This window comes from Ornithorhynchus anatinus, chromosome 19 (assembly GCF_004115215.2).
Source record: "Ornithorhynchus anatinus isolate Pmale09 chromosome 19, mOrnAna1.pri.v4, whole genome shotgun sequence".
NCBI classification, from domain to species: Eukaryota; Metazoa; Chordata; class Mammalia; order Monotremata; family Ornithorhynchidae; genus Ornithorhynchus; species Ornithorhynchus anatinus.
The window spans coordinates 23,790,906-23,814,742 of record NC_041746.1 but is presented as its reverse complement, the minus strand read 5'-3'; the positions used below and the strand labels follow the sequence as shown (position 1 = coordinate 23,814,742).

The window sequence follows — 23,837 nt, the reverse complement described above, 5'->3', positions numbered from 1 at the left end:
ACGGGCTGCTAAGAACGACGCCGCGCTGTCAGACCGTGACCATTTGCTCGACGAACCCAACCGTTCCTCTGGTCGGAGCAGGAGTGAGCAGCAGCTCGTTACCAACTGGACCCGAACTCCCAAAAAGGGGACAGAGACCCCGGTCTCCTTCCACCTTCCTTCCACCCCTCACCCCCACCTCCGAAAACGACGCCCTGAATACTCTCAAACTGGAGACGGAGCAAGGTGAAACCCGCTTTATTTTATTTTCAGCTGGTACAGAGGAATAAATATTGATCCCAAACGTGAGTTCGGCTCATTCTCCCAGACGATTGATCCCCGGACAGGTGCGTGGGATGGGGCTCCCAGGAGGTAAACGTCTTTCAGCTCTGTTTCTTGGGCATGGAAGCTACCCCCAGCAGATACAGAGCATAAATTGTTCCTGAAACGGAGGCAGAGAGAGAAAAATAGAGTTACGCGATCGGCACGGAGACGTACGGGTGCGAATTCAAGACCTCGGGAGAAAATCCGCAAGGTATACGCCGCGCCGGAACTGGGGGACTAAAAATGAGCTAAATTAAAAATGAGGGGCTGAAAAGATAGCTCTTGGTGCTGCCCCAACTACAGCTAGCGGTTCTAAATCTCGGCCCCTCCCGATCCCCCCCCCGCGAGACCCATCTGTGAACCCCGACGGTTGGTGGGTTCGAACCATTTAAGGCCATGGAGCTTTAAAGTATGAAAATACAGCGGGGGGAAAAGAAACGCCACTTTGCAGGCGGGAGCATCACAAATGACCGACTTGAGCTCGACGGCGCTGGAGAGCTACACCGCAGGCAAAGAGGAACGTGTCGTAACAGTCGCAGTAACGGAATTTATTTAGCGCACCGGCACCGTACTGCGGGCTGGGAAAACCTCATTCCTAACGGATTCTCGTGACACAGTGGCTTGAATCACAACGAGTGCCCCGGAGCGAGATCCCGAAATCCCGCGGGTCCCAGGTCATCGACGATTATCTTGCGTTTGGACCAAGGCAGGGGAAAGCTCCGCTCCCGACAGACGTCGGTTCGTCTCTCGCCGAGCCCAGCTGGGGAGGGTAGACGAGTCGAAAGACTTCGGCCTCCCTCGCGCCCCTTTTCTCGCCTAACGTTCTCTGGGTCGCTCTCCTCCGGCCCCGAACCGCTGCCGTTCCTTTACCTGTTCTCTAAGACCCCTAAGTCGGGGCTCGGGGAATCCCGGCCAACCGACCTGAACGGTGCCGATCACCAAAGGCCCCCCCCGCCCCGTGGGCGGCCTCGCTCGTCCTCCGACACCCCCCCAAGAGGGAGACGCGATCTCCCCCATTTTACAGCTAGGGAAGTAGAGGTCCTCAGCTCTTCCATGATGGTGCGTTCGCCACACCCGCTTTGGCTAGGTCGCGCTTTAGGCCGCGGGGCGGGTTTTCCCCGGCCCGAGGTTCTGCGAGACCGGACCCCTCGTGATCTGACAGAACCGGATTCAGAGCCACGGCTCTACTGGGGAAAATCCCGAAGAATTCATTTCGACTGAGGGCTCGGGTGAGGGGTAGCCCCTCCTCGCCCGCACATCCGTCAGGGCTCGAGGGCGGGGGGGTCGCCTCTCCCCCGCGGATCCAGTCGGCGTGGGCGGTCCCCGGCCGGCCGCGCGGCGCTTACCCCCAACGGTGAGGACCATCGTGGCTCGGTACAGCAGGGCGTCGGCCACGCCGCCTTTGAGGTGCACGGGGATCCCATTGTCCTCCTGCAGAAAGACACAAACGGGCCACCGTCAGTCTAGCGGTCGGGCCCGGGGTGGGTACCGCCTCGCCGATAAACTGAAAAGACAAATCCGTTAGCTGAGAATTTAAATGAGATCGTCCGGCATCTCTTCGGATGGCCGGGGTTCGGCGTCGAAAGCCATTCCCCGACATTAAAGGCAATGACCGCATCACAGATTTCGGGCTTTTCCGACTAAGTTCGACCTTCCCGTGCCTCTTCTGATGTTCGACATCACTGCCTTCCCGAATTAACCCGGGATCAAAATACGAGCGCCGAGAGGGCAACGGCGCTGACATTTACGAATTCCCCTAACCCACCGCGTACCTCCGCAGGTCACAGAAGTTACTTCGCAACTGGAAGACACTCGGGCACCCCGAGGGATCTGGGGGAGACGCAAACCCCAAGGGATCGTCCGACGAGACACGACTCCGTAAACTGATAGCGGCCGGAGACGCCGGGGGCGGCCAGACCTCGTCTGGCCAATAGCCGCAAGCCAGTGCTTAGGACAGTGCCGTGCCCGTAGTAGGCGCTTAACAAATCCCGACATTATTATTAATTCATCCACTCAATATTAATTATTAAGAGTAATAGTAAGGATTAATAAATAGTAATTACTAATCCAGCCAGGAGAGGAAAAGGACTGAGAGCCGACGGCATCTTGGCCGCTGGGGGAGAAAGCAGCCATCGGGGCCACAAAGGCAGCGCTGCAGTAGGAGGGATGGTGGGGAGACCGTAAGCCCGTCAAACGGCAGGGACCGTCTCCATCTGTTGCCGACTTGTTCATCCCAAGCGCTTAGTCCGGTGCTCTGCGCATAGTAAGCGCTCAATAAATACTATTGAATGAATGAATGAATGAATGAGACATTGAGGGAACAGTAGGGCGGAAGGGTGGTTGAGGGTGGGAGAACCCGGGGGTTTATTCATTCCACTTGTACTTATCGAGCGCCAAGCGTGTGCAGAGCACTGTACTAAGCGCTCGGGAGTGTCCGATACAATAAACGGTCACACTCCCTGCCCGGATTCCCGCTCTAGAGCTGCCGCTTCTGACGATTCCACCTACGGCGACCTCTTGCCACCGCCTAAAACCCCCTGGGCCCTCAGACTGATCAGCCAGCGGCCCGGCGATGGGGAGACCGAAGGAGGCGAAGCTTGGCCCGTCCCCGCCCCGGTCTGATAATTATAATAATGATGTTGGCATCTGTTAAGCGCTCACTACAGCACCGTTCTAAGCGCTGGGGGAGATCCGGGGGGTCATCGGGTGGTCCCCCCGGTGAGGCTCCCGGTCTTCACCCCCATTTTACAGAGGAGGGAACCGAGGCCCAGAGAAGTGAAGGGACTTGCCCACAGTCACCCAGCTGACAGGTGGCAGAGCGGGGATTCGAACCCATGACCTCCGACTCCCCAGCCCGGGCTGCTTTCCACCGAGCCACGCTGCTTCTCTATCCATCCACCATCCCCCAGCCCGGGCCGCCGCACGCCTGCCGCCGCCCCCAGGCCCCCGCTTCGCCAGTACGGTACCTGGAACTGCTTTTGCTTCTCTCGCACGTTGTTCTGAAACTGCCTGCGCGAGCCGGTGCTTATGGTCCTCTGGCTCAGCTGGCGAAAGGCCTGGGCGAGAAAATCCGGGAGTCACCCGATTTATCTGCCGTAAAACTGCTTCGCCCCCGACCCGGTGACTCCCTGGAGACTTAGAAGCGGCAGCTGCTGCTGTGAGAGGACTGAGGTTTCATTCTCTCGGGGGGGGGGCGGCTAGAGGTGGGCGGGTACGAGAAAGGAGGGGCAGAGAAAACCAGGGCGCCAATTTCCCATTCCCGGGGTGAGTAAGTATCAAGAAAAGGTCTTTTTTAGGGTTTTCGGAGTGATGTTTGTTAAGCGCTTACTATGTGTTCTAAGCACTAGATAGAAATTAACCAGACACGATCCCTGCCCTACGCGGGGCTCACAGTCTAATCAAGAGGGAGAACAGACACTGAACCCCCCCACCCCCGACTCTGCAGGTGAGGAAATCGAGGCGAAGAGCAGCCAAGTGACTTGCCCGAGGTCACACAGCAGGCAGGCGGTGGAGCCGGGGTTAGGGCCCAGGTAACAATAATAACGTTGGTATTTGTTAAGCGCTCGCTATGTGCCGAGCACCGCTCTGAGCGCTGGGGGAGATACGGGGGAATCAGGTCGTCCCACGCGAGGCTCACAGGTAATCCCCATTTTACAGATGAGGTCACTGAGGCACAGAGAAGTGAAGTGACTCGCCCACAGTCACACAGCCGACAAGTGGCAGAGCTGGGATTCGAACTCATGACCTCCGACTCCCGAGCCCGTGCTCTTTCCACTGAGCCGCGCTGCTTTACATCCGGCTCCCAGGCCCAGGCCTTATCCACCAAGTCACACCGCTCCCTGCCGCGTGGGTAAAGGTTGGGCGGGGAAGGGCTTAAAAAGAAAGGACGGCGGGGTCAGAGAAGCAGCGGCGCTCAGTGGAAAGAGAGCGGGCTTGGGAGTCAGAGGTCATGGGTTCGACTCCCGGCTCCGCCACCTGTCTGCTGTGTGACCGCGGACCAGTCCCTTCACTTCTCTGGGCCGCAGTTCCCTCATCTGGAAAATGGGGAGGAAGACCGGGAGCCTCACGGGGGACAACCTGCTGACCCCGTATCTACCCCGGCGCTCAGAGCGGTGCTCTGCACATAGTAAGCGCTTAATATCAACATTACCACTTAAGGACCTGGGTTCTAAATCCCCAATCCACCACTTGTCAGCGGCGTCACCTTGGCCAGGTCGCTTCCCTTCTCCGTATGTCACCGGCCCCATCTGTAAAATGGGGATGAGGACCGCGGGCCCCACGGGGGACGGGGACCGTCTCGTTCATTCCATCCAATTTATTGAGCCCTTACGTGGCTCAGTGGAAAGATTCCCGGGCTTGGGAGCCGGAGGTCACGGGTTCGAACCCCGGCTCTGCCACTTCTCTGGGCCCCGGTTCCCTCATCTGGAAAATGGGGATTAACTGTGAGCCTCCCGGGGGACGACCTGATGACCCTGTATCTACCCCAGCGTTTAGAACAGTGCTCTGCACGTAGTAAGCGCTTAACAAATAGCAACATTATTATTATTACACGGTTCTAAGCGCGTGGGAGCGTGCCACAGTGCAACAAACGGACGCGATCCCCTCCCCGCCCACAACGAGCTCAGAGTCTAGATGGGGCGACGGACGTTAATATAAACTAATCATCACCTGATTCTCTCGTACCTACCCCGGCGCTTGGTACGTGGTTAGCGCTTAACAAATACCACTTTTTAAAAAGGAACATGCGAAAGCAAAGGAGCGAGGAGGGAGAGGGGTCAGGGAAAGGGGGTCAGGGAGGAAAATAAGCGCGGGGAAGAAGGGAGGGAAAGGTGGGAAGGCAGAGGGAGCAGGGAGGGAAGAAATGAAGGTGTGGGGGAGAAGTGGAAATTGTCAATTCGCCGTGGGCGCCCGCTTGTTGCACCGTTCTCCCCCAAGTGCTTAGCACAAAGCTCTGCACCCAGGAAGCGCTCAATAAACACCATCCAACGGATGAGAATTCCCTGGGAGCCCGTCGTCGGGCAGGGACTGTCTCTATCCGTTGCCGCATTCTACATTCCAAGCGCTTAGGACAGTGCTCTGCACATAGTAAGCGCTCAATAAATACCACTGAATGAATGAAATGTACTCTCCCAAATGCTTAGGACAGTGCTCGGCACCCAGGAAGCGCTCAATAAATGCAAATGAGTGAACTGTGCTCTCCCGAAGGCTTAGGTCAGTGCTCTGCACACAGGAAGCGCTCAATAAATGCAAATGAATGAATGGTGCTCTCCCAAACGCTTAGCACAGTGCTCTGCACACAGGAAGCGCTCAATACGATTGAATGAATTGTGCTCTTCCAAATGCCTAAGACAGTGCTCTGCACAGAGTAAGCCCTCAATAAATACGACTGAATGAATGAATTGTGCTCTCCCAAATGCTTAGAACAGTGCTCTGCACACAGGAAGCGTTCAATAAATACGACTGAATGAAATGTACTCTCCCAAACGCTTAGCACAATGCTCTGCACACAAGAAGCGCTCAATAAATAAGAGTGAATGAATGAATTGTGCTCTCCCAAATGCTCAGGACAGTGTTCTGCACACAAGGAAGCGCTCAATAAATACGACCGAATGAATGAATTGTGCTCTCCCCAAGGCTCAGCACAGTGCTCTGCACACAGGAAGCACTCAATAAATACAACTGAATGAATGACTGCTGCTCTCCCAAACGCTTAGGAGAGTGTTCTGCACACAAGGAAGCGCTCAATAAATACGACTGAATGAATGAACTGTGCTCTCCCAAAGGCTCAGCACAGTGCTCTGCACACAAGGAAGCGCTCAATAAATACGACTGAATGAACTGTGCTCTCCCAAAGGCTCAGCACAGTGCTCTGCACACAGGAAGCGCTCAATAAATACGACTGAATGAATGACTGCTGCTCTCCCAAAGGCTCAGCACAGTGCTCTGCTCACAGGAAGCACTCAATAAATACAACTGAATGAATGACTGCTGCTCTCCCAAACGCTTAGGAGAGTGTTCTGCACACAAGGAAGCGCTCAATAAATACGACTGAATGAATGAACTGTGCTCTCCCAAAGGCTTAGCACAGTGCTCTGCACAGGGAAGCGCTCAATAAATACGACTGAACTGTGCTCTCCCAAAGGCTTAGCACAGTGCTCTGCACAGGGAAGCACTCAATAAATACGACTGAATGAACTGTGCTCTCCCAAAGGCTTAGCACAGTGCTCTGCACACAGGAAGCGCTCAATAAATACGACTGAATGAATGAACTGTGCTCTCCCAAAGGCTTAGCACAGTGCTCTGCACAGGGAGGCACTCAATAAATACGACTGAATGAATGAACTGTGCTCTCCCAAAGGCTCAGCACAGTGCTCTGCACAGGGAAGCACTCAATAAATACGACTGAATGAATGAACTGTGCTCTCCCAAAGGCTTAGCACAGTGCTCTGCACACAGGAAAGCGCTCAATAAATACGACTGAATGAATGAACTGTGCTCTCCCAAAGGCTTAGCACAGTGCTCTGCACACAAGGAAGCGCTCAATAAATACGAGTGAATGAATGAACTGTGCTCTCCCAAACGCTCAGCACAGTGTTCTGCACCCAGGAAGTGCTCAACAGAACTGAATGAATGATGCTCTCCCAAATGCTTAGCACAGTGCTCTGCACACCAGGAAGCGCGCAATAACTACGATTGAATGAACGAAATGCATTCTCCCAGACGCTTAGCACAGTGCCCTGCGCACAGGAAGCGCTCAATAAATAGGATTGCATGAATGAATGGCCTGGCCCCGGCCCCAGCGCTCAGCAGAGTCCCTAGCACATAGTAAGCGCTTCACAAAGGGCAGGAGGAAGATGATGATGGCGGCGGCCCCCCTCACCAGCAAGTTCCGCAGCATGTCTGCTCTCCTCACGGGACCGAGCGTCGCGACCGTCGTCTCCCGCCCAAGGACACCGGCCGCACCTACCGGAACCGGAAGTGGATCCCGCCGCCGCGCCCTCCTTGGCGCATGCGCCGCTGCTTGCCCTTAGCGGGGAGCGGGCGTCGAAGGACTCCTTTGCGCACGCGCCGCGGGTTGCCCGCCGGGAGGGCGCTTCGGGCTCTATTGCGCACGCGCTGTGGGTCGCCTGTGGAGGGGCGGGCGCTTCGGGCTCCTCTGCGCATGCGCCGTGGGTCGCCTGCGGAGGGGCGGGCGCTTCGGGCTCCTCTGCGCATGCGCCGCGGATTGCCGGCTGGGGGCCGCTTCGGGCTCCTTTGCGCATGCGCTGTGGGTTGCCTGTGGAGGGGCGGGCGCTTCGGGATCCTTTGCGCATGCGCCGCGGGTTGCCGGCTGGGGAGGGGCCGCTTCGGGCTCCATTGCGCATGCGCTGCGGGTTGTCCGCCGGGAGGCTCCTTCGCGCATGCGCCGCTGCTTGCCCTTAGAGGGGAGCGGGCGTCGAAGTCTCCTTTGCGCATGCGCCGAAGGTTGCCCTTAGAGGGGTTGGGCGCCGAGGTTTCCTTTGCGCAGGCGCCGCGGGTGGGGCGCTCGCCGGACGTCAATCAATCAGCCCGCAGCCCGCCCTGCGCCGTCGTGGGAGGGATCGCAGCCCCGCGGGGGCAAAGCCAACCCGATTTAGGGGGTGGAGCAATAATAATAATAATTATTATGATAGTATTTATTATTAGCAGGGTCACCAGGGGAGGTGAACGAGGCAACAGAGAAGCTGAGTGGCCCTGTGGCAAGAGCACGGGCCTGGGAGTCAGGAGGACCTGGGTTCCAATCCTGAACTTTTCCACTTGTCTGCAGTGTGACCTTGGGGAAGTCACTTCACTTCTCTGGGCCTCAGTTACCTCATCTGTAGAATGGGGATTAAGAGTGTGGGGCCTATTTGAGACAGAAAATGTATCCAACCTGATTACCTTATTAAGGGGATTAAGAGTGTGGGCCCCAACACTGTATCCCACCTGATTACCCCAGGGCTTAGAACAGCGCTTGGCACATAGCCATCACTTAAATACCATAATTATTAAGAGGACCTGGGTTCTAATCCCGGCTCCGCCACTTGCGGGACCTCGGGCAAGTGGTTCCATTTTTCTGGGCCTCGGTTCCCTTATCTATAGATTCTAGAAAATGGGGATTGTCAGCCCCACGTGTCCAATCTGATTAGCTCCTATCTAACCCAGCGCTTCGAACAGGGCTTGACGCATGGTAAGCACTTAAATACCGTCATCATCATCATAAGTACAGCGAACAGCTTGCCTGCTGTGTGACTTCAGGCAAGTCACTTCTCTGGGCCTCAGTTTCCACATCTGCAGGACGGGGATTAAATACCTATTCCCTCAAACTGTAAACTTGGGCAATAGGGACTCCGTCCAACTTCATTATCTTGTAACCACTCCAGTTTGGGATTACTACCATTACTATTAAAGAAGTTAGCGGTTGTGCTGGTAGCTACACCGGAGGAGAAAGAAAACAAGGAGATGGAAGTTTAGTTCTCTCCTGCTCCCCCTCCTCGCCGGTCCTAACCCAGTGTTCTTGCCCCCTTCCTTGCCCAGCTTGTCCTGCTGCCACTTAAGTGGGCCCTAAATCAGAGAAGCAGCGTGGCTCAGTGGAAAGAGCACGGGCTTTGGAGTCAGAGGTCATGAGTTCGAATCCCGGCTCCGCCACTTGTCAGCTGTGTGACCGTGGGCAAGTCACTTCACTTCTCTGGGCCTCAGTTACCTCACCTGTAAAATGGGGATTAAGACTGTGAGCCCCATGTGGGACAACCTGATTCCCCTATGTCTACCCCAGCGCTTAGAACGGTGCTCGGCACATAGTAAGCGCTTAACAAATACCAACAATATTATTATTAAATTGCACCAGGAGCCAGAACGTGGGCTCTACCTCCCTGCTTCCCCGGCGCGGTAGCTTTTCAGAGCTAGACTGTGAACTCCAGGTCTACCTTCTCCATGGTATTGGATCCTCCAAACATCAATCCTATTTGATCGATCGAGATCAATCAAATGCTTAGTACAGTGCTCTGCACTCAGTAAACCCTCAATAAATACAACTGAATGAATGAAAAAGTGCTTACTACGTGCACTGTACTGACAGCTTGGGAGAGGATAATACAACGGACTTAGCGGACACGCTCCCCGCTCACAACAAGCTTAGTCTAGAGGACGAGCTTACACACAGTAAGGCCTCAGTAAATGCCACTGATGGGTTGAGGGGGCAAACCAAGAGACTCTGCCAGGAAAGGGTGATGGAGTGGGGGGAAAAGGACCTGGTGGAAAACAGCCCGAAGGCATGGACTTATCTGGGTTGCAGGGAGAGTCCTCCCCATTCATTCAGTTGCATTTATTGAGCGCTTACTGTGTGCAGGGCATTGTACTAAGCGCTCGGGAGAGCACAACAGAACGATAAACGGACACACTGCTAACGTGACACCGGAACGCTCCCTGCCGCGGCAAGGATTCTCATATCAAAGGGGCAGCCTTTTGGAGTCAGAACTCACCTGTCCCCCATCTCCAGAAGCTCCCTCCCCTGCTTCTCCCCCTAAGAGTACTGCTTGACACCCCAACTGCACCAGGTTTGCACTTTATTTGGCTCCTGAGAAAATAAAATTAAAGCTTGCAGATCCCTGGGCTGGAATAAGGAAAGAAGGGGCTCAGAACAGAAGGTGAGAAAGGCCAGGGACAGCAACGGATGAAGAAAGGAAATGGGCAGGCGGAAAGGAGACCGAGGCAGGCCCTGAATTCCCTGCCGAGTGTGTGCTTCGCTTCTTTCTCGTGACAGGGAAACAGAAAAACAATAACCAGAGTAATATTAGAGGCTCGCTTTACACTGTGTACTTAAAAATCCAAACCAGACCATCCATTGTTCATGGCTACATAGGACAAATGAGAAGTTTCTTTTTTCTAAAGCCTAACAAGCCACATGCTGTTTTTCCACAAATAACGATTGGCATATTGCTTTGTGAAAGGCTCTGTAGGAATTTGGCACAATAGCACAGAACGGATTTCACTCAATTGCGGGATATTTACCCATTCCATCTACCTCTGTGGTTGACTCTGAACTATGTTCTACCTTTTGTGTGTTAAAGATGACACCAATTTTTTCTTTCCGTCATCGCCCTGCCCGAGTGTAGCCTAAATACTTTTACATAATCACCAGAGCAGAACAAATTCAGTTCACTTTTATTAAGCCGTAACAGAACAAAAAATGAATCTCTTCATATAACCAAGGGTACAAAGAGGCTTTTCACTACCCCAATAAACAAATTATATATATTTCGACTCGACTCGTATCGGTCAGATGATCCTCCGAGTAGTTGTCGCTGAAACATTTAAAACTGCTTTATCATTTCTGTGTCATTTCCCGGCTCTGACTGTTTCGGGGCAAGTCTTTCACCCTTCGAGATACTTTCTGCACATTAACCCACAATTAGCTTACTGGATTGGTGAACTCTCTACCATCCAAGACACTCGATGAGATTCTTTGCAAGTCGTACAGACCATCGGGGGGACACCAAAGACCGGCATAAAACTTAGAAGGCGGGGAGCTCTCCCCTGCCCTGTTTTGGGGTGCAGGCTCTGCAAAAGTCACCCCCTTTTTAGGCAGCACAGGCCAGATTCAAGCACGGAGAGGCGGGGCCCGGGTCCTAATACCGTGACAATATCGTCACCAAGGAGTGCTCTTGGAAAAGGATCCCGAGGGGCCTCATCACCCCACCTTCCTCCCTCCTCATTCCCCCCATCTAGCGTGTGAGATGGAACAGTGAAAGCCTCGTTAGGAGTCTCAAAGGATTCCAAGCCTGGAAAAATGACCAAATGACGCCGAGCCTAGAAAAACACATCACCTCTGTGCTAATCCCATCTCAGGGCCCTTGCAAGCCATCTTCTTCCCAGCTGAACAGTCACCTTTGCACCACACGGTCCTGTCATGGTAGACACACACACACACATACACGTACACGGGTATGTTCATGAAGCAAGAAGATGTGTGGCACATTAAACCCTTCACTGTTACATTTTAAAACTGAACCAATAGCTAATCAAAATAGACCCGATACCCAGATTTTAGAGTTAAAAGATAACCATACGATAAGCGAGTACATATTTTCAATAGACACCTTTTGGGTTATTACTCTACCTATTTTGGAGGGTAATTTCAATCAACAAAAACATAAGCAATTTGAAAGCAATTTAAAACATGCACTTTCATGCACGCAGAAAAGTTAATTTAACATTCGCTTCGAGTACAAGTTCCGTAGCAACAGGTTCCGCCATTTATTCGACATTGAATATCCGGATTCAAATAATCCCCATGACATCTACCGATTTGATCAGACGCTTAGTCTAGAATCCCCAGAGTCGAATGGGGGATTTTTTGTGTTGTTTAACTTTGTTTTTTAAGGAGCTCCGGTCCCAGAAAGACCAGTGAAAGCAACTGGGATGGAACTGCAGATGACACCTGCCGGTGGCTTGGCCCATACCCAGCAGGTGTAAATAAGCTTTTCAGGTCAAACTCAGGTCACTGTCCTCAAGGGAGGATCCGAACTCGGGTTGTAACCTTACCGGCTCCAGGACCTAACTGGAGCACTCTGTAGCGAGGTGACAGCTTGGAGCTCCCCGCCTGGGCAACGGTACTGAATTTCCTTGCAGCCACGAGCCCTGGACTCTCTCTAAAGGCAGGGCTTGGAGCGGTCCCGCTCTCTCGACCCGTGTTGACGGCTCTTCTCTCGGTGAAGCTCAGGCTCGGGGGCCATGGGGCCTCATTTAGAGTGAGCCGGGCTAGCGGCCACCGCAACGGGATCCAAATGGAAACGACAACTCACCTTCCTGGCCGGAGGAAGTTACTGCCACGCCGACCCCCGTGCGGGTATTTGCCCTTCGGGATTTCCTACGCGACCGACAGTGAACGAGTCCTTTTTCAAGTCCGAACCGGGCTTGACCGGGGCACTCGTCGTACCAGGTGAATGCCCCGGCCACCTTTACGCCTACGAACACGACGCGTGAAAGGTGGGGAGTGGTCTGTTTAGCCTCGGGCCTTCTCCGGCTTCCCCCGGCCTTCTCGATCCTGAAAGGCTAACGGGTCCGGTTTTCAAACCTTCTGCTCCCCTCCTCTTTCTCCGACACCTTCTACGTACACAACACCGGACAGGGATTAGATGATTACCGACGGAGCACAAACACTCAAGCAGCAGATACATTACCGGGGGGAGAGAGGGAGGGGGGGGGTTTATATATGCACCACGGGGCCACATTAGAAAGCCATTTCAGCAGGCTCAGTGTCGAGATGATCGATGGAGCCGCTTTCCGTTTACGTTGCTGCCATATTTTCACAAGTCACATCCTCAGGAAGGGAAGCCAGGGGCCGCGGGGCTTCAGGAAAAAGCTACGTGGCCGGAGATGACACACAACCCGGGTGTTTAGTGTTCGGGAGCTAGGTTGGGTTTGGACTGGCCTTGATGCACATGCAGTAGATTTGGTTTCAGAAGAGAAAAATCAATTGGGAATGTCGGCGCTATTATTTCTGTTCCCGTATTTGTGATGAATGACGAGCAGCACCACGCCCAAGAAGAAGCAGATGGATCCGACTGTGATGTACGCAATTCCCAAAAACGGATTCTTTCCTCCCATCCACGACACGGTACTCAGGATCATCCTCTTTCGGCCGTCGAAACTATGGACGGGGTAATCTGGGGAGGGTATAGGAAGGCTGCTTTTCAAACGCGAGACGTCGTCCCATTAAAACCTCACTCGAGAACCCCTCGCACGTCCCGCTGGCTTCTACTTAACCGGCGGACTCACCGATCGCCACGGCCATGACTTGTAGACTTACTCACTGGGCTTCGTTCTTCTCTCGCCGAAAACCTCTTGCTCAAGCTCTCTCCCCGGCCCGGGGGGTTCCCTCCTCCACGTCCAACTGAGCCCCCGCCCCGCGACTCCCCCATCCTCAAAGCCCTGTGAAAATCCCATCTCCTCCAAGAAGCCTTCCACGACTAACCTCCCACCCTCCTTCCCTTCCTATTGTGTCACTTGTACACTCGAGACCTGGTCCCTCAACTGCTCACCCCACAGCGCTTGTGTACTTCTCTATCCTCGGGAATTTCCCCTACCTGCAATTTACTTCAGTATCTGCCTTAGAGACGGTGTCCGCTAGAGCGTCCACTCGCCCAAGCGCTCAATACAGCGCTCCGACCAGAGTGAGCGCTCGATAAATACGACGGATGGGTTGCCTCCCGAGAGCAAATACGAGGGGCTATTGGAAAAGCGAGCATTTGTCAGGAGCCGAGACGGACGGCGTATTAAGGATCCACGTTCTCGGCGTTCTTGCTTTGCGATAGGGTGGATCGTCCTGACCAAACACCAGAGTTTAAGAATCAGACCGGGGAGGCTCACTGCTCTTCCTGGTAAACTGACAAGAAAGGCAAGTATAGGTTCTAATTCCGGTTCTGCCACTTGCCTGTTCTATGACCTGCGCTAAGTCACTTACCTTCTCTATGCTTCATTTATCTCATCTGTAAAATGGGGATTAAATGCCTCTTCTCCCTCCCTCTTAGACTGTGCGTGCCAGGCTTGACTCATTATTATTTTAAGCCTAGTCACTACTTAAACACACAGGCGTCTGGAAGGGAAGAGCGCCTCACTCATTTGCTGGATTTCCTCAGAAAACTTATGGCTAGAAGGGAGCCAGTGGGCAGAATATACTTGTGTTTTCCAAAGGCTTCTGGCAAGGCTCACTCCTGCTTCACACAACCAACGTATCGCCACTCTCCCCACCTCTGAAACCCTACTCAATCCCCTCTCCTCCAAGAAGCCTTCCCTGACTCACCTTTCATATCCTCCTCCTACTGTCCCTCCCTTCTGCTTCCTCTTTGGACTTGGATTTCCCTCTTCCTCTGTGAACTTGGATTTCCCCTCCCCATCGCTCCTACTCCCTCCCTCTGCTCTACCCCCTTTCCCTCCTCACAGCACTTGTATATATTTGTACGTATCTACCGCTCTATTTATTTTATTGATGATGTGCATTTATCTGTGGTTCTATTGATCTATTTTGATGGTGTTGATGCTTATCTACTTGTTTTGTTTTGTCGTCTGTCTCCCCCTTCTAGACTGGGAGCCCGTTGGTGGGTAGGGATCGTCTCTATCTGTTGCCGAACTGTACTTTCCAAGCGCTTAGTACAGTGCTCTGCACACAGTAAGCGCTCAGTAAATACGACCGAATGAATCTGTACCCCTTAAGCACTTGATACTCAATTCACACCCAGCCTCACGGCACTTAGGTACAAATCCTTAAACTCTGTCATTTCCCTATCTGTGATTTATTTTAATGTCTGTCTCCCCCTCTAGACAGAAAGCTCCTTGTGGGTAGGAATCATGTCTCCCTCCTCTACTGTACCCTCTCAAGCGCTTAATACAGTGCTCTGCACATGGTAAGCGCTCAATAAATACCACGGACTGATCTACTGAAAATACAGTTCCTCTTCACTTTACAAGAACCAGATAGCAGAAAACTTCTAATCTTTACTGGTCTCTAAGTAAAATGACATTATGTCATGGCCTAAAGCAACATCTGAATATATAAAATAAAAGCTTCAACGTCAAGGTTACTGCTTCGAAGTAAAGAACTTTTTTCATTTATAATTGCACGCTGGTGCCCTTTTGTGTACATGTTCCCTTATTTTTCCCTATAGACTGGGATTTAATAATCCACTTGGAACCAATAAAGCAAACGCAATTACCTATTTAAAAGAAATGATTTTTCATTTTTTTTAAAAAAGGTATTCTGATGATTCACAAGACGTTTTATTTGGTTAACTCTGTTCTCTTGAGAATTTCTCTCCCTCCTGGTACGGAATGATCAGACTGGCTCCCTACACTGGCCCTGGGAAATCACATGGAAGTCACCATCTCAAAAATGCTAAGCAGTTAAAAGAGAAAAACACCGGAGCTTTTGAATGACAACGAGGTCAATTCTCCCAGGAGGTAAGTGTGTTCTTTGGTGGCCAGCTGGGCCCTTGGGGAAGAGCATCAACTCTTTGAGACGGCTAGCCCATCTAGTTCATCATTCGTCCACTGCAGTGATGGCCTGAACAGTCGCTGCGGAAAGCAGGTTAATTAACGTTCTTCCCGGGAGGCCTAAGCCTTCCTCCAGAGAACGGCCGGTACAGAGAGCAGCGGCAGAGTGGTTCTCGGCATCATCCCTGGTCCTTTTCCACTCAATCGCTGCCTTCGGCTCTCACCTAGAGACACCAGTTAATTTGCAAAGTGGGATTGAAACCATTTGTCCGGGCAACCGGTACGAAGCCCCAACCCAGAGAGGATCCTGTCGATTCTTCTCCCAGCCTGTTCCCAAATGTCCCCCTGAAAGCAGTGTTTATCGTACGCTATTCACCTTGAGAGACGCTACCGGGAGAAGCAGCGAGGTCTGGTGGATAGAGGAAGAGTCTGGGAGGCCCCGTGTGACCTGAGGCAGGTCGCTTCACTTCTCTGGACCTCGGTTACCTCATCTTTAAAATGGGGATTAAGATTGTGGGACAGAGACTGTGTTTAACCTGGTTATCTTGACTCTACCCCAGTGCTTCGTAGAGTGCCTGGTACACAGTAAGCGCTAAAAAACCACCACAAAAAAACAGTGAACGCAACATTGAAAATGCCGTCTCACTACCTGCATCCTGAGAAACGGGTCAGTGGACGTTCCCGCCGCGGGGCCGCAAAGGGCTCCATTTCCCGGCCCACCCCGTTCCTCGAAACGCAACCATCAAAGGATACTGTACGTGACTTTCAAAGAGTACTGTCCCGCAGGTAACGTGGGTTGCAAGCCGTTCTTCTTCTCGATCAGTCGGTAGAGCTTACGAAAAGTGGGCAGGGCTGCGGTGCGCATCCACACGATAAAATCCTCATTGATAAACCCGTTGTTGTCAGGATCTCGATCCAGCATGTACACTGGCTTGGGCCAGTTGACGGGCTTCGTCGTATCTAAAAAATAAGAGTTAAAAATAAAGAACTCGTAAGGAAACATTTTCCGGCCAAACTGTTTTAGAGCACCAAATAAATTCGCCTTTGCCTTTCTAGCTATTAAAAGTCGATCGAAAGCCGGCCGATTAAGTTCTACGTTCTGTTTCTAAGAAAGTCCAGTGAACTTAATAAATCGTTTTCAATCCGTTGCAGAGCCTGCAGGCTACGTACTTTACATTTATTGTTCACGTCAAAGAGCTAACCCTATAAAAAGGCAAAAAAATCCCTCCACAATGTCCTATAAGTTAAAGTGGGATAAACTCTTTGATCTTCACCCTTTTTGAAAGACACACCTTATATTTTGATCATTATGGAGTTTACCTTTGAAAAGGGCTGACAGGTTATGTGTTGCTCCAGAAGGATTTCTGAATTTCACATTCTTATCTGTCCACCACGCAATACCTCTTTTATTTAACGGAATAGGAGACATCGTATCATTGTCGATGCGCAGCAATTCCAGTGTATCTAAAAATGAAACGATGAAGAAATTACGAATTAATGGCTAAGAGCCCACAGCATGCAAGGGGCTGCTTATCTGATTGCTACATCATAATAATAATAATAATAATAATGTTGGTATTTGTTAAGCACTTACTATGTGCAGAGCACTGTTCTAAGCACTGGGGTAGACACAGGGGAATCAGGTTGTCCCACGTGGGGCTCACAGTCTTAATCCCCATTTTACAGATGAGGTCACTGAGGCACAGAGAAGTGAAGTGACTTGCCCAAAGTCACACAGCTAAGTGGCGGAGCTGGGATTAGAACCCATGACCTCTGACTCCCAAGCCCGTGCTCTTTCCACTGAGCCACGCTGCTTCTCTACACAAACTGCCAGAGATAGCCAAGAAAAAAATTGATATAAGCACCAAAACAGGCAAAATTAACGTGAGGAGAAAAAAAACCTACTGACTGACTACCAAAAGAAACAACCCAGTCTCTCTGCTTTTCTTTTTTCTCTCCTCTAAGACCTTCCGAGAACTTACCAAGACTGAGGAGCTGGGGATAATGCCTTTAAAACCTGACAGAGTGATTTTACAGATCAGAATAAAGGTGGCAGTGGAAGAAGCATTCGAAACACATTTTTCACTCAAAAACAAAACAAAACAGAAAGGTTCCCATTAAGTTGTCTTAATTTGCTTTTATAGAAAGACTTCAAAAAATATCTTGAGGTTCCCTTGTGGACAGCGAAAGTGTCCACCGACTCAGTTACATTGTACTCTCCCAAGTGCTTAATACTGTGCTCTGCGCACAATAAGTGCTCAATAAATGATTGATTGAACCATTTTCTTGGGCTGACTTGTCCTCCCCGCTGCCCAAAAAAACAACTTCCTTCATTTTTATCAGTATATTTTTGTCCACTTGTCACCCAACAAATAAATCTCAAAGTCCAAAAGGAGAATTCCAAAGGACAGTAGCATTCTAGGGAATATCACTTTTCATAGTAAAAAAATTGTGGCACCTTTTTTTTAATCACATAACAATATTAAATTCTCAAAAGACCCAAAGTGGAAAATGACTCGGCAGCAGAAAGAACGGCACAGAAAACTATCATACCGTTAAACATGCTGTTGGCAATGGCTCCACAAGGGGCAATGGCTTTATCCTCATTCCTGCGATAGGGCTCACACTCCTTACTGGGATTCTGAAAGAAAAGCCGGTTAGGACCCGGGGTCAAATATTAGCCGGTCGCTTCGGGTTTCCGACGGACTGGGGCTGCGCCGATTCCCTGATTTCTAACGAAGATGGACGGTAAAATCCGAAGAGCTTACAAATTCTCTAAGCGGCCCGCTGACGTGAGAGTAAGATTTTTCTCCTGTCTGCTTCTAAGTGACTACCTTGAGGTTCGATGTGTGCTCCTTCTCCCTATTTGTGGTTGCCCTTTTTACACCCTTTGCTTTCGTGAACGTCAATCCCGTGCCCTCCACCTTTCCACGGGGACGGTCTTAATCTTTTCGACCTCTCCCGACGTGCAACTCGTTTCATCTTTCCTAAGCTTTTTGACTAGCAAATCCATACTGGCCCTGGGAGCCGTGGGCTTGGGGAGGCAGCCATTTAACTCCCTGCTTTCAACACAGAATCAGATTTCCCATCTGCTCCCTCCTATCTGTACGTACCACAAAGGCAAAAGTCACATGGGCTTAATCCGCAGGGACTAACAGCCTCACCTTAGGCTCCCCGAAACGGGAGACCTACAGAACTTTGGGTTCCCTCACTCCTGCACGTCTCCTTCCGTCTTCCGCTCTGCCCTTTATTTTCCAAATCGCTACCTGGGATTTTTCCTTTCTGCACTTCAATGATTCCCTCCTAGTCCTCTATCTCAGTCCCTTCCCCCATCTTCCCCATTTTCCTCCCTCTCTTTTAAATATGTCCTCCAGACCCTTTCTTTTTATTTTGCTTCCCTCCTGCCTCCTCAGCCAGTCCTACGAGATGCCAGCAGGCAGCTGCACATGGAGAGGAAGGGGTGGGATCCATGAAATGCTACAAACAGGGAATTCTATACACTCCGTTCAGTCAGTCGTATTTATTGAGCAATTACTGTGTGCAGAGCACCATACTAAGAGCTTGGGAGAGTACAATAAAACAGGAAACAGATTCATTCCCTGCCCACAACGAGCTGAAGATGGTTCCGATTCCCCGTCTCCGCTTCACCCTGTGTCCCTGCTCTTTCCAGTCCCGTGTCTGCCCTAGACCGTAAACTCAATGTGGGCAGGGGATGTGTCTTTCTGTTATTTTTGTATTCTCCTAAGCGCTTAGTGCAGTGCTTTGGACAGTAAGCGCACAATAAATACGTTTGAATGAATGAACCTGGTTCTGAACTCTGCCAGACAACTGGTCAGAGCCCGGTCCGATGTCCCGGCCTCTGGTCCCTGCACACCCTTAGGGGTTCAGGCACGGTGGCCTCACTACGGCAATGCTGTTTTATGGTCCTAAGAGACTTCAGATTTGTTCAGACCCAAGGGGAGCAGCAATGCTATATTCAGCTTGAACACGCGGAGGAAAACGCTTCGCAAGTGTCTCCGGCAGTAGTTCCTATTAGAAGCGTCACGGGCTGCCCTGAGAAAACAGCAGTTTAATGCTCTTCGCCCTCCCTTGGATGACATGGAGCTTCAACAGTACACCCCTCTCCCGTGTAGCATGATATAAACACGTAGGAAGTGAGACTTCAAATAGTCCCGAAGGACTAGCAACAACGGTGCAGATGAGAAACCACAAAAGGTTTTAGACAGCTGATGAAAAATAAGACTACAGGAAACATTCCTTGAGGTAAAGGAACGATGTCCAGTCTCCCCGGGATTAATCGGTCCTGGAGGGGATGCAGCCTTTATAATCATCCTGCAAGGGGATCAAATGTGACACCGAGGGAGACATTTCGCGTTTTCTTTATTCTCTGGCACCACCACCACTATCCGAAAGGTATCCTTCGCTTCTCTGATTACCCGGAATGGAACTGGGGGGGATGGTCCCTCTAGACTGTAAGCTCCTTATGGGCAGCGAATGTGTCTACCAACTCGGTAGTAATGAACTCTCCCAAGTGCTCAGTACAGTGCCCTGCACACAATTAACACTCAATAAAGACCATTAGCTGACTGACAAAGATGGCCCAGGGGGCACAGAGAAACAAGCCTGCCGTCCTGTCATCCTTCTCCCACCCCAGCCCTCCCTGACTTGAGGGTGTCCCTCCCTTCCAGAGCCAGCAGACCCTGGTCTGCTGTGGCCGTCAAAGGGGCAGAAGGCTGGAGGCTTTGGGGACCCCCGGCCCGTTCTCTGGTCCGGGCCCGGCCCTGAGACGCCGGCTCCCGGAAGGTGGCAGCCCAGAGAAACCAAAGTGGGCAGAGCTCTAGCACCCGGCTCCTCACCCCCCCCATCTTTTGGTTGCTGTTGCAATAAAAGGTGGCTTAGGGAGTGGTCGGCAGCAGCCACGGTGACCAGTAGGCCAGCACTGAGCTGGGGGAGGCGGGGGGGGACTTCTCCGTGAATGCAGCGCAAATCACGGACCTAAAGACGGCTACTTCTTTCTTCCCTGCATCCTCCCGACTGCTGGGGTGGGGGGGGGGGGATGAGCCAGGGCAGGTTCTCTAACTCCACCTCTAACCCCAGGGCGGCCAGGCCTGTAGCAGGAGAAGGGCCATTTGAAAAAACTGCACTGACGCCCTCTGACCTATTCTACAAACCCCCTCACTCTCCCTCCTCCCAGTCCTCCCAGCACAATTCCCCGCGGCAATGCCCAAGAGTGTCCGGTCCTCCCATTAGACCGCCTTCTCTGGGCCATTAACCAGGAGTTCTGGGGCTGCTGGAGACCCGTCATCGGGCAGGAGTCTCAAGAGCGACAAGTTGTCCAAACGCTGTCCTCTGTTTTGTTCCTTTAGTGACGTTCACTTACGGTTAAGGAGCTATTATCGCCGTTGAGTTGGCTATCGTCTCGAGATTTCACGTAACGGCGATGATTCTGATAGAAGTTGGACAATCCGTAATACATAAACACATTGCCCTGAAGGAAGACATTGAAAAAGGTTTTACTGATGTGGGAAGTATCAACTCGGTACAAAAAACTATTATTACATTCGGCGCCGTGTCCCACACCTACGTACAACTTTCAAAATGCTTGTTCTTCAGAAGCCATTGTCAAATTTAAGGGACTCTCCAGATCTCAATTCTCTACGAAGACATGGATTATTTATTTTTTTCTGGGCCACAAGCTTCAAGGAACCAGACCTAATTTCATCCCAGGAAATAGAGTGCCAGGCAATTCATTAAACCGATAAATATGGGTACAGAATGATTTTAGGATCTATAAGCATTTCAAGTGACATCAAAATACTCTAAGCCCCACTTGGGGCAAGGAACTATGAAGACCTGAACGACTCTTCTCTATCCCAGGACTTAGTACAGTGCTTGGCACATAGTAACTGCTAATAAATACAATTATCATCAGACCAATGGACTGTTGGAGGAGCCATACGGCTGCTCATTTTAGAACCCCCCTCGCGGCTACGGATGTATGACGACAGAGTCGTTCCTTGTATTTAAAGGCGACGCGGCTGGTGGCGAGGCCCTATTTATGTATGCGGATGTGGCTGAAAAGATCTGTGTGTGACCGACAATCCAAAGCCGTATGTGTGCACGCAAACATAATCCCCTTTTAGGCCCGGTGTTTGCTCACTGTACTTAAGAGTTTGGAGTTATTTTCTAATTGGAGCTTCCTGATCCCTCCTGGCTGGATTGTTCTTTTATTTGTTGTTTGCTTTATATTGGTTACGGGCTTCCGGGATAAAAGCCACCAGGCACGGTCGGTCCTCTCCGGGGGGGCCTCTTGAGAGCATGAAGCGGGCGGTTTTAGAGCGCCGTAACGAAACCCTTTCCTATTCGGGGTGAACGGTGCCTACCTCAACGGGGCTGCTCCCACAACTAAGGTGGTCCCCAGTGCTGCGCCTGCCTCGTCTGCCTTCAGACCTACTCGGGCGTGACTTTTGGCGAAGGCAGGGTGTCTACAGGGTGTGACGCCCTAAGACACGGGTGTGAGTTGCCCTGAGCCGACTCGCTCGGCTCCTCGGGGGCCCGACGGGGCGTGTTGCCCATAAGGGTTAGGATGTCATCTGTCCCTGCGAACAGATTCTTCTTCTCAGGAGGAGGGGGTGCCGTCGTTCATACGTCCACGATGGGCGTAGCATTCATTCCCCCCGTAAGCCCGTCAGGCCTACCCGGAGTGGAGTTCGTTGTCCACACTGTTTATAGGTGGTCCTGTCGCTCCCCAGAAATACGGGTGATACGGGTGGTTTCGGAAAAGGGAAGTCGGGAGGGAAAACTAACAGGGATAGAGCGAGGGCCGTTCTCTCCCAATCGATCCATCAGGGCTATTTACTGAGCAGTGGGGATGTGTGAGCATCTGGGAGAAGGCGACAGAATCAGCGGACGCGCTCCCTGCCCGTAATGAGCTCACAGTAGAGACGGGAAGACGAACGTTAAGGTACATCATCTGTAATATATAATTAAAAGATACGTGCAGGAGTGCTGTGGGGTTGAGGAGATATCAAAGGTTCAAAAGTCACAGATCCAAGTGCACAGGTGACTCAGAAGGGAGAGAGACCAGGGGAGCTCGTTAAAGAGAAGCAGCGTGGCTCAGTGGAAAGAACTTGGGCTTGGGAGTCAGAGGTCAGGGTCCGAATCCCAGCTGTGTGACTTTGGGCAAGTCACTTCACTTCTCTGTGCCTCAGTTACCTCATCTGTAAAATGGGAATTAAGATTGTGAGCCTCATGTGGGACAACCTGATTACCCTGTATCTACCCCAGCGCTTAGAACAGTGCTCTGCACATAGTAAGCACTTAAATACCAACCTTATGGGCAGGGAATTGTGTCTGTTTCCTATTGTACTATACTCTCCCAAGTGCTCTGCACACAGTAAGCGCTCAATAAATACAACTGAATGGATGAAGAGAGGGCTTCCCCTCCCCCAGCCCTCTGATGAGGCAGATCCTGGACGGGAATCATCCATTCAATTCAGTCGTATTTATTGAGCTCCTACTGTGTGCAAAGCACTGTACTGAGCACTTGGGAGAGTCCAATATAATCACCGACGGAAACGGGGTTACTTTTCCGCTGAAGGAGAGGCGAATGGGCATCATTTTTCTCAACCGCACCCCGAGTTCGGACTCGTCTACCTGCTACGTTTGCAATTTGGGTCAACTGCACGTCTCTCCCGGTAGGCTATAAGTCTCCGAGGACAAGGACCTGTGTCTTTTTGCTTCTCCTGCGTGTTCCCCCATGACTAATACAGTGCTCTGCACAACACGCTCAGTCAGCATCGAAGGCGACGACGAGTCCGGCTTGCACCATTTCCTGTGGTGACGAGGGCTACTTGCTGCCTGGGGAGGTAGGCGGGACATCCTCCCAGCACACAGAGTAACCCAGTTTTTGACCTCGGCTTTTATCCGGGATCCACCCTCCCGCCTCCTCCCGTCCCGTCCGGAAGCGGGAAGAGGTCGGGTGAGAAGGGCATGAGCGGGAGAAGTTTCTTTGCGTGTTCGCTCTCCAGGGAACACACAGGGGATCGTTCCAGCAATCCCGGGATTTGTAAGTAGGCCTGCAACTTTCAGGAAACACTGACAAACAGAGAAGCAGCCTGGCCTAGTGGACGGAGCATGGGCCTGGGAGACAGAAGGACCTGGGTTCTAATCGCGGCGCTGCTGCTTCTCTGTGGGGTGACCTTGGGCAAGTCACTTGACTTCTAGTGCCTCAGTTATCGCGGGCTCAGAGGAATGAAGTGATGCAGCAGACGAGTGGTGGAGCTCGGACTAGAAGCCAGGAACTTCCGACTTCCAGGCCTGCCGCTCTATCCACTGGGTCAGGCTGCTGCGGGTATAAACCACAACGGCAAAGAAACACTTAGTAGAGTGCTCTGCGTATAGTGAGCACTCAATAAACACCACTGATTGGCGTGTCTCCTTTTTCTTTCCCTGGGGAAAATGGACAGGGATATAGAAAGAAAGCTCAGCTCTGATTTACGGCCAGGAAAAGAAAGCCCCAGAATGGGATGTTACCTCAAGAGAAT

General features: G+C 51.7%; 2 protein-coding genes across 2 annotated transcripts in view; both read right to left on the bottom strand.

The window, feature by feature from the left end:
• Positions 1 to 221: 221 nt before the first annotated feature.
• Positions 222 to 7,301, bottom strand: LOC100076020 (cytochrome c oxidase subunit 7A2, mitochondrial). Its single transcript, XM_001508123.5, has 4 exons — positions 7,184 to 7,301; positions 3,270 to 3,359; positions 1,650 to 1,734; positions 222 to 421 (listed from the first exon to the last, which is right to left on the bottom strand). The coding sequence occupies exons 1-4, from the start codon at positions 7,199 to 7,201 to the stop codon at positions 363 to 365; spliced, it is 252 nt and encodes an 83-aa protein (XP_001508173.1). The 5' UTR covers positions 7,202 to 7,301; the 3' UTR covers positions 222 to 362.
• Positions 7,302 to 10,447: 3,146 nt separating this feature from the next.
• Positions 10,448 to 23,837, bottom strand: part of TMEM30A (transmembrane protein 30A) — a 30,191-nt gene continuing 16,801 nt past the window's right edge. The window contains exons 3-7 of the mRNA XM_029047026.2: positions 20,672 to 20,779; positions 17,845 to 17,932; positions 16,612 to 16,755; positions 16,045 to 16,251; positions 10,448 to 12,968 (exon numbers count right to left, since the gene is read on the bottom strand). Coding sequence (XP_028902859.1) covers positions 12,775 to 12,968; positions 16,045 to 16,251; positions 16,612 to 16,755; positions 17,845 to 17,932; positions 20,672 to 20,779 — 741 coding nt within the window. The 3' untranslated portion in view covers positions 10,448 to 12,774. The remainder of the gene's footprint in view (positions 12,969 to 16,044; positions 16,252 to 16,611; positions 16,756 to 17,844; positions 17,933 to 20,671; positions 20,780 to 23,837) is intronic.